Source organism: Empidonax traillii, unplaced genomic scaffold (genome assembly GCF_003031625.1).
Source record: "Empidonax traillii isolate 1590-97213 ecotype Southwest subspecies unplaced genomic scaffold, ASM303162v1 scaffold2357:size26331, whole genome shotgun sequence".
Taxonomy (NCBI): Eukaryota; Metazoa; Chordata; class Aves; order Passeriformes; family Tyrannidae; genus Empidonax; species Empidonax traillii.
The window spans coordinates 6,829-16,377 of record NW_020957550.1 but is presented as its reverse complement, the minus strand read 5'-3'; the positions used below and the strand labels follow the sequence as shown (position 1 = coordinate 16,377).

The following is a 9,549-nucleotide window of genomic DNA, read 5'->3' as shown; positions in this document are numbered from 1 at the left end:
CCCTGGGAACTCCGTGTCCCCCTCCCCCGCGGGGTCCGGGGACCGGGCTGTCACCCCCCACAGCAGCACCTGCTTGTCCGGGGCAGGAGCGGGGCTGGATGTGACTCCAGGCGCTCCCGCAGACATTCCCAAGGCCGCGGATTCCCGGGGGGATTCGCGCCGGGGCTCCCTGTGCGACCGGCACTGCTCCACCATCAACAACGACCTGGGCGACCCGGGCTGTCACCAGCACCGGCTCCGCGGCCCCGCGGGTAGGTGGGCGTGGGGAGGGCCGGGCAGGGGGTGCTGGGGGTGCCGTCCCCGCCCCCCGTGACCACCGTGTGCCCCCCCAGCCGCGCCCTCCCCGCACCTGGAGGAATGCGAGAGCTGCGCCAGGACCACCCTGACGGCCGAGAACGCCGTGGAGGCCAACAAGCTCTCCAACAACTACAAGGTGGGTGCCCGTGGGGCCGGGGGTGCTCCGGGGGGGTGCTCTGGGCTGGCTTTTTCTCCACCCCCCCCTAAATACCCCCCCACCCCCGGTGTCCGCAGTTCGGCTTCAAGAAGTGGAAGAGCCACGTGACGGCGCGGCCGTGGGAGGAGCGCTCCGAGATCGTCAAGGAGCTCTACTCGGACCTCACCGTGCTCCGGGGCCCTGCAGGTGGGACAGGGGACAGCCCCGCGGCTCTAGGGGGGCTTCGGGTGCCAGCGGGTCCCAGCTGTGCCCCCTCCATCCCCTCAGGGTCCACGGTGACGTGTGGGAATGTCCTGTACCTGCTGCTCTTCGGCTGGTGGCTCTCGCTGCTGCACGGGCTGGTGGCCGCAGGGATGTTCCTCACCGTCGTGGGGGCTCCTCACGGTGAGTCCCGGGGCTGGCAGGGGCTGGGGGAGCCGGGGGTGTCCCGGCTGGGCTCCCGACAGCGTGGGGATCTCCTGTGTCCCTTCTCCCTGGAGCTGGAGGGGACACGAGCGTCCCCGGTGTCCCCCAGGGCGGCTGTGCTGGGACCTGGCCGGGTATTTCCTGTGGCCCTTCGGCAAAGTCATCCAGAAGGTGGAGGTAAAGGTGCATCCCAAATCCCAGGGGGTGGGTGGGGTGTGCCGTGCCACGCCCTGACAACCCCCCACCCCCCCCGTGTCCCCCAGGTGCCCAAATCCCAGGAGGCCGGAGCGGGGGAGAGCTTGGCCCTGCTGGGGGGTCCCACCCCAGGCCGGTGGAGCCCGCGGTGCTGGGAGGGCACCGGATACTGGGTGAGCTCCACACTGGGCATGGTGACACCCCACGCCGGGCACTGGCACCCCCAGAGCCCCCCAGGGCGGGGAGAGCCCCCCAGGGCCCCCCCTCTCCCCGGGGTGGGTGTTTGGGGGCCGCCCCTGACGGTGCTTCCCCTCGCAGCGCCGGGTGGGCTGTGTGGCCTGGCTGTGCCTGGGGTACCCGCTGCTGGCCCTGTGCCACGGGCTGGTGTGTGTCACCGCCTGGCTCCTCATCGTCACCATCCCGGTGGCCAAGCTGAGCGCCCGCAGCGCCACCCGTGTCCTGCTGCTGCCCCCCGAGCGCGTGCGTGTCCGCAGGCTCAGGATGGTGAGGCTCCTGCAGGGGATGGGGGGGGTTTGGGGGGGCTGGGGTGGCAGCAGGGGGGTCACCCAGCCGTGTCCCCGCAGACGGAGGTGCCGCTGGAGGGGGAGGTGCTCCTGTGCTGCCACCGCGCTGCCAACCCCTACTACTACAAGTACTCCGTGCACGGCCTCAACGTCTTCGCCATCAGCATCCATCGCCGGGGTGCTGGGGAGGGACCCCAATCCCACCCCACCCTGGGTGTCTCCTTGAGCAGCCCCCGGACCTGCTGGGGGTGGGGATGGAATGGGAATGGGGGGGCTGACCCCAAATCCCACCCCAGCTTGGGCACCCCCTTGACTGGCTCCCCAGTCCTGGTGCTGATGGGGTGGGATGGAGTGGGAATGGTGTGGGGAGGGGCTGGCCCCACATCCCACCACACCTCAGGCACCTCCTTGACCAACCCCCCTCAGGCCTGTTGATGGTGATGGACTGAGAAGGGTGGGAAAGGGGGGGCTGACCCCAAATCCCCCCCTACCTCGGTTGTCTTCTTGACCAGCCCCCTCAGACTTGCTGGTGATGGGGTGGAAATGGTGGGGGGGCTGACCCCAAATCCCACCCCACCTCGAGCATCTCCTTGACCAGCTCCCTCCTGACTGGTGCTGCTGACGGGGTGGGATGGACTGGGAATGGTGGGGAAGGGGAGGGGGTGACCTCAAATCCCCCCTGCTCTGTAGTGTCCTTGACCAGCCCCCCAGACCTGCTGCCGCTGGTGCTGGTGACGCTGCTGTTGGGGTACCTGGACAGCCACAACCACCTGAGCAGCTCCACCCTCAAGTTCTCCCTGGCCCTACTCTCCATCATGCCCCTGTCCTACTACATCGGCATGGCCATCGCCAGGTGAGCTGGGACAGCCCGGGGACACCGCCTGGGGACGGGGACACCGCCTGGGGACAGGGACACCGCCTGGGGACGGGGACACCGCCTGGGGGCAGGGACACCGCCTGGGGACACTCAGTTCTCTGGGACTTGCACACCCCCTGGGATCTGCCCACGTTTTCCAGCCGTTCTGAGGGTTGTTCCAACGTGGTTGGCTCCCCCTGGGCTTTGTGTGTCCTTTGCTGGGATCTTGGCACTGTGTCCTGTTTGAATCTTCAATCCCCACCTGGTTTTCCCCTCCTGACAACTTAAAGCTTGGTGTGCCCAGCAGCAAAATCCATGTTTTTAAAGGTTCTGAGGAATTTGGCCCTTCTCAGAGGTGAGGGCTCCAAACTAAGGTTCCTTGGGAGCAGAGCCCGACCCCCCCCGGCTCCCCCCTCCTGGCAGGGACTTGCAGAGCCAGAATGTCCCCCCTGAGCCTCCTTTTCTCCAGGATGAGCCCCCCCAGCTCCCTCAGGAGTTCTCCAGCCCCTTCCCAGCTCCCTTCCCTGCCCTGCACACGCTCCAGCCCCTCCATGTCCCTCCTGTCGGGAGGGGCCCTGAACTGGGCACAGCACTCGAGGTGAGGCCTCGCCAGGTGCCAGCAGAGGGGACAGTCCCTTCCCGGGTCCCGCTGCCCCGTTCCCACCCGCGTTCCCGAGCCGGGGTTCGCCGTGCCCGCTGTCCCCGCCGTGCCCGCTGTCCCCGCCGTGCCGCTGACCCTCCGCTGTCCCCACTGTCCCCTCTGTCCCCGCCGTGCCCGCCGTCCCCTCTGTCCCCGCCGTGCCGCTGACCCTCCGCTGTCCCGCAGCATCTCGGCGCAGAGCACGTTCGCGGTGGGCGCGGTGGTGAACGCCACCTTCGGCTCCGTCACCGAACTCACCTTCTACATCAGCGCCCTCCTCAAGGGCTCCCGCGAGGGCAGCGCCTGCTACGCCGAGGTGGTGAAGGCGGCGCTGACCGGGACCCTGGTGGGCTGCGTGCTCTTCATCCCGGTGAGGAGCGGGGGGGCTCGGGCAGGGGGGGATTGGGGGGACCCTGGTGGGCTCGGGCAGGGGGGGATGGCGGGACCCGGGCGCTGATGCCGGCGGGGACCTCCCAGCTTTCTTGGTGGGTCCCAGGTTTCGGTGGGTCCTTTCCCCCTCTTTTGGGGCGGGTCCCCCTTGGCTGGGCGTGTCCCACCCCCCGGGCGTGGCCGTGGGCGCTGAGGGGTTTGGGGGCTGTCCCGCAGGGTCTGTGCATGGTGATCGGGGGCATCCGGCACCAGGAGCAGCGCTTCAACAGCCGCTCTGCCGGCGTCAGCTCCGCCCTGCTCTTCCTCTCGGTGGGAGGTGAGCGGGGATGGGAGCGGCCCCGGCTCCGAGGGGGGCGGCATGGGGGTCCCACCGGGGTTTGGGTGCCCACCCCGCGCGTGCCTTTGTCCCCCCGCAGGAGTCTTTGCCCCCACGCTGTTCTCCAAGGTGTACGGGAAGCTGGTGTGTGGGGAGTGCCACAACGTCACCCAGAACCCGCTGGGACACTACCTGTGCCACAGCTGCCACTTCGACCTGGTGAGGGGACTGGGGCACCCCAGCAGTGGGCCTGGGGTTAACCACAGGTTTGGGATTAACCAGGGATTAACCACGGGTTTGGGATTAACCACAGAATTGGGATTAACCATGGATTAACCATGGGTTTGGGATTAACCATGGGTTTGGGATTAACCATGGGTTTGGGATTAACCATGGAATTGGGATTAACTCTGCTGGTCAGAGCCTGGTGCTAAAATGCCAAGTGGTGGGTTCAGTCCCCATATGAGCTGTTCAATTATAAGCTTGATGGTCCTTGTGGGGTCCCTTCCAGTTTGGGTTTGGGATTACCCACAGATTTGGGGTTAACCCCGTTGGTCAGAGCCTGGTGCTGCAGTGCCAGGGTTGTGGGGTCAGTCCCTGTATGGCCATTCACTGATGAGCTGGACTTGATGACCCTTGTGGGTCCCTTCCCACTCTGGGGTTTTCTAACGGGGATTTTGGGGCTGGGGATGCTCTGATCCCCCACCTCTGGTGCTGGGTGGTGGCAGCAGGGCTGTCCCTTGTCCCCGTGTCCCCCCTGACCGGTGCTCTCTCTGCAGATGGACAACAACGGCACCCTCTACTACAGCCACGTCCAGTGCGTGTCCTGCCCCTCTCCTCCATCCCTGCTGCTCCGGGGATCTCCAGGCCGGACCCTGGTGGCCCTGACGTGTCCCCTGTGTCCCACAGACCCCTGGTGTACACGGTGTCCCTGCTGCTCCCCGCCGGCTACCTCGTGGGGCTCTGCTTCACCCTCAAAACCCACTCCCACATCTACGACATCCACGTCAGCGGCTGCCACAGTGAGTGTCCCCAATTCCCGGTGCCCTGGGGTGTCCCCCCGTGCTGCTGTCCCTGCCAGGGCCAGGCCACACCACAGTGCCACTGTGTCCCTGTGCCCCCCAGTGCCAGGCCACCACCACAGTGCCGTGGTGCACTGGTCCCAGTGTCTCTGGTCCCAGTGTGTCTCTGGTCCCAGTGTGTCTCTGGTCCCAGTGTCACTGGTCCCAGTGTGTCCCTGTCCCTCCCAGTGCCAGGCCACCACCACAGTGCCGTGGTGCACTGGTCCCGCTGGCGGGCCCTGGTCATCCTGCTGCTCTCCACCCTCTGCATGTCAGCCTGTGCTGACCTGGCCACGGAGCACATCAGCCCCATCCTCACCAACTCCACCATCTCCCAGGTGAGATGGCCGTGGGGATGCTGTGGGGGCAGGGTTGGGTGGCCCTGGGGACCGGGACACCCCAGCCAGGGGTGCAGTTTGAGCCCCAGGAGCTGCAGGGAAAAGGTGCTGAGCTGCTGCTCCTCCCCCCGAGGGGCTCCTGGCTGTGGCTGGGCCGGGCTGATGTCCCCTCTCCCCTGCAGTACTTCATCGGTGTCACCGTGCTGGCCATGGTGCCTGAGCTGCCAGAGATCGTCAATGGCATCCAGTTTGCCCTCCAGAACAACCTGAGCCTGAGGTGAGGTGGCTCCAAGCAGCAGTTTTGGGGTGGTGCCCGTGGCCTGTCCCACTCCTGTCCCCCTGCCTTGGGTGGGCTGCCCAGCCCCTGGGAGGGGCAGATCTTGCCAACTCGCCCCCGAGGGGGCTCAAAGCCGCCCAAAAAGCGGGATCAGAGCAGGATGGGCTGCCTGGTTGGCTCCTCGAGGGGGGTTTTGCTCCCTCCCGGGGCAGCTCCCGAGTCCCGGTTCCTCCGCAGCATCGAGATCGGGAACTGTATCGCCGTGCAGGTCTGCATGCTGCAGATCCCCATCCTTGTGCTCTTCACCATCTTCTACGTGAGTGCAAGCCCCCAGGGACACCCCCCTGCAGGGCTGGGGACACGGGAGGACACGGGGAGGGGACACCCCCACCCCAGTGGGGTCCCCTCTGTGTCCCGCCTGGGCGAGGGCAGACGCCCGGGGGGTGACACACAAACCCCCCCTGACTGGGGCTGGGGACACACTGCTCACCCTGGGGTGACACACAAACCCCCCACTGGGGCTGGGGACACGCTGCTCACCCTGGGGTGACACACAAACCCCCCTGACTGGGGCTGGGGACACGCTGCTCACCCTGGGGTGACACACAAACCCCCCCTGACTGGGGCTGGCGACACGCTGCTCACCCTGGGGTGACACACAAACCCCCCCTGACGGGCTGGGGACACGCTGCTCACCCCGTGTCCTGCCCTCCCCCAGCCCACCAACTTCACGCTGGTGTTCAGCGACCTGCACGTGTACGCCAGCATGTTCAGCGTGGTGCTCATGAACTACACCTTCATGGACGGCAAATGTGACTACTTCCAAGGTGAGCTGGCATGTGGCACGTTGTGGGAGGGGGGCTGGACCCACCCCCGGGGGCTTCTGCGCACGGTGGGGTGACCTGAGCAGTGGGGGGGGTCCTGCTTGGCCACCTCGGAGGTGCTGGAGCTGCTCCAAGGGGAATCACTGCCATTTAACCCTCAAAAAGGGTTTTAAACTCCTTTTAACTGAGACTTTGCAGAGGCCCACGAAATTCATCTACAAGGGGGCTCATCCAGACCACCCCAGAACACCTTAAATCCCCTTCCCTCCTTGCTCCATAGAACAGCTCCCTCCAACCTGCTCCGCTGGGCCCTTGGTTGACCATCTTGGAGCTGCTCCAGGGGGGGAATCCCTTTTCACCCTTTAAAAAGGCTTAAAACCCCCTTTTAACCGGGATTTTGCAGAGGCCCCCGAAATTCCTCCACAGGAGGCTCATCCAGGCCAGTCTTTACCAACTCCCCCCGCTGTGTTCCCCCAGGCACGGTGCTGGTGATGGTTTACTTCATCCTCCTGGCCGTGTATTTCTTCGCCCCCTCGCCCCGTGGCTGCTGAGCCGCGGCCTCTCCCGGCCCTGCCTGCATTCCCGGAGTTCTCCGGCTGGCAGGACCATTCCCGGAGCTGCTGCTGCTGCTGCTGTCGCCTGGCCCCTCCCGCGGGGCTGGGATCGCTCCTGGCAGGGGGAGCCCCGGGGCCGGAGCGGACACGGAGGGGTTTGCACGGGGGGATCTCCCCCCAGGTGCCTGCAAGGAATTTTGTCCTCGGAGGAGGGGCTGGAAGGGGATCCCGGGACAGACCCCTTCCTTGGGAAGTGTTGCACTGGGAGAAGGGGCCGGGGAAGGGGCCCCGGGGTGATCCCAGGGAGGAAGTTGGGGTTTTGGGGTCACGGGGGGCTCTCTGGAGGCACCCGGGGGGGTTTCTGAGCCGGTTGGTCATTAAAGCAGTTTTGTACAAACCAGCACCAGGTGGGTTCTCCTTGCACGGGCCTCGGTGGCCTCGAGCGGGGCCAGGGACGGTCCGGGAACATCTCCGGGAGAGGGCGGGGGGATGAGGTGAGGATGGGACAGAGCCTTGGACTGATTTAGGAGAGGGGCTTTAACCCCAACCCCTGGCAGCCCCGTGGACACGGGGGAGGATCCTCCTGTGCCCCTTCCCTCTCCTCATCCATTGGGATACACCCCGGGAATGGCAGTGCTGCTCCCTGCACACCCCGGGAATGGCAGTGCTGCTCCCTGCCTGCCATTCCCGGGAATGCTGCACACCCCGGGACACATCCCTGCTCCTTGCCTGTCCCGGGAATGCTGCACACCCCGGGACACATCCCTGCTCCCTGCCTGCCCCGGGAATGCTGCACATCCCGGGACACATCCCTGCTCCCTGCCTGCCATTCCCGGGAATGCTGCACACCCTGGGAATGGCAGTGCTGCTCCCTGCCTGTCCCGGGAATGCTGCACACCCCGGGACCCATCCCTGCCTCCCTGCCTGCCCCGGGAATGCTGCACACCCCGGGACACATCCCTGCTCCCTGCCTGCCATTCCCGGGAATGCTGCACATCCCGGGACACATCCCTGCTCCCTGCCTGCCATTCCCGGGAATGCTGCACACCCCGGGACACATCCCTGCTCCCTGCCTGCCCCGGGAATGCTGCACTCGGGAAGGCCCCGTGGCCATGGAGAACAGCCTGGGATCCCCCTGGGATTCCCGAGGGCAGCAGCTCCTGGAGGACTAATGAATCTGCCCTGTTCTCCCAGCCAGGCAGCAGCGTGGGCAGTGCTGGCATTAGTGGGGATGTCTGGGAGCGTTCCTGGGGGAGGATCTGCACAGGCAGGGATGGGAGGGCAGGTGTGGGAGAACCTGCTCAGTGCCCTCCCAGTGAGGTAAACTGGGAATTCTTGGGCTCTCCCTGTGTCCTGTTCCCCATGCCAGGCCTCACAGAGGCCGCTCTGATCTCCTCTCCATTGGTGCTGCAGGGCCTGAATCCTCTCCCCTTCCCTTAGGGAATTGCAATCCAAGCTTTTCTCCTTCCCTGCAGAATCCCAGCAGGACTCCCAGCAAACCCTGCCATGGGAGCTCAAACTGAGCTCCTTTTTCAGGAGGAGCAGCCCCCGAGCTCTCGTGCCCCTCGCGCTCCAGCCACCCCCGGGGCCTGGAATGGCAGAGATCCCTGGAAATCCAGCAGTGGGTGATGCCTTTACCCAATCTATCAGATCCCTGGGGGTTTATTCCGTGGCTATCCTGGTGGGAGCAGTTCCAGGCTGCAGGTGGAGGGTCCCACAAGGATGTTGGAGACCCTGGTGAGTCCCCCCTTTTCCAGGCTGGCCAATCCAAGTGCCCTCAGACACTCCTTCCAGACCCTTCCCTGCCCTCAGGGAGCCAACAGCTCTTCCCAGTTCAAAAAACTTGGTATTCCTTGGAGCCTGAGTCCCTGGAAGATGTTGGAGAGCCCTGTGGAGCCTCCCCAGTGTCCTCCCACTCCCTGGAATTCTTTGCTCCCAGCCTGAACCAGCTGCTGCCCCCCTACACGATGTGCTTATCCACTGGTTATCCCAGACAGCTTTTCCAGAAGGATCCTGGGAGAGACACTGCCAAAGACTGCATCTGCTGGCTTTCCTGGAGCAGCCAGGTGGGTGTCCTGGAAGGAAATCAGGTGGGATAAGCAGGACCTGGCCCCGTGCTGGCTGTTGTCCTCCAGGTGCTTCTCAAGACTTCCCAGAACAATCTTTTCCATGATTTTACCAGGCACTGAAGTGAGAACAGGCCTGGACTGCTGGGACCTCTCCACATTCCCAAAAATCATGGAGAGACAGGCTTTGCTTTCCTCCAGCACAGGAAAGCTCCAGAGTTTTCCAGAGCAACGAAAGAGCCTAAGGAAGCTGCTTGCTCACAGACATCCAGGCTTGGGTGGTTCTAATGGCACCTTGGGAATGGTGGGAGATGCTCCTCGAAGGGAAGAACCAGCCCAGGGATGAGCAGGAAGCTCCAGGACAAAGGGAACTGGGAAGGCCGAGGTGGATGTTGAGGATGGTCCTGCAGGAGGGACCCCCCCCCAAACCAGGAACCCTCCCCACAGCCACCAGCAGGGTCTGGATCCGGCTCCTGAGCCAGGAGCTGCGGGATCTGCAGCCAGGGAGGCTGGGAAAGGGGCTGGAACAGGATCATCCGGGTTGGGAAAGACCTCCCAAGATCCTCAGGTCCAACAACTCCCATGAAAAGGGACCGAGACAACGACCCCGAGGTCCAACACACCTGAGGGAGCCTCAGCTTTGACTTTT

At 65.0% G+C, this 9,549-nt stretch overlaps 1 protein-coding gene across 1 annotated transcript in view; it reads left to right on the top strand.

Moving 5' to 3' along the window:
* LOC114071865 (putative cation exchanger C521.04c) overlaps window positions 1–6,870 on the top strand; it is a 9,772-nt gene extending 2,902 nt beyond the window's left edge. The window contains exons 2-20 of the mRNA XM_027909750.1: window positions 87–251; window positions 333–433; window positions 532–640; window positions 722–838; window positions 969–1,036; window positions 1,123–1,227; window positions 1,373–1,558; window positions 1,639–1,741; window positions 2,290–2,431; window positions 3,261–3,444; window positions 3,681–3,780; window positions 3,881–3,999; window positions 4,560–4,597; window positions 4,690–4,802; window positions 5,031–5,179; window positions 5,362–5,456; window positions 5,694–5,772; window positions 6,175–6,283; window positions 6,758–6,870. Of these exons, the coding sequence (XP_027765551.1) occupies window positions 87–251; window positions 333–433; window positions 532–640; window positions 722–838; window positions 969–1,036; window positions 1,123–1,227; window positions 1,373–1,558; window positions 1,639–1,741; window positions 2,290–2,431; window positions 3,261–3,444; window positions 3,681–3,780; window positions 3,881–3,999; window positions 4,560–4,597; window positions 4,690–4,802; window positions 5,031–5,179; window positions 5,362–5,456; window positions 5,694–5,772; window positions 6,175–6,283; window positions 6,758–6,831 (2,156 nt within the window). The 3' untranslated portion in view covers window positions 6,832–6,870. The remainder of the gene's footprint in view (window positions 1–86; window positions 252–332; window positions 434–531; window positions 641–721; window positions 839–968; window positions 1,037–1,122; window positions 1,228–1,372; window positions 1,559–1,638; window positions 1,742–2,289; window positions 2,432–3,260; window positions 3,445–3,680; window positions 3,781–3,880; window positions 4,000–4,559; window positions 4,598–4,689; window positions 4,803–5,030; window positions 5,180–5,361; window positions 5,457–5,693; window positions 5,773–6,174; window positions 6,284–6,757) is intronic.
* Window positions 6,871–9,549: the final 2,679 nt, after the last annotated feature.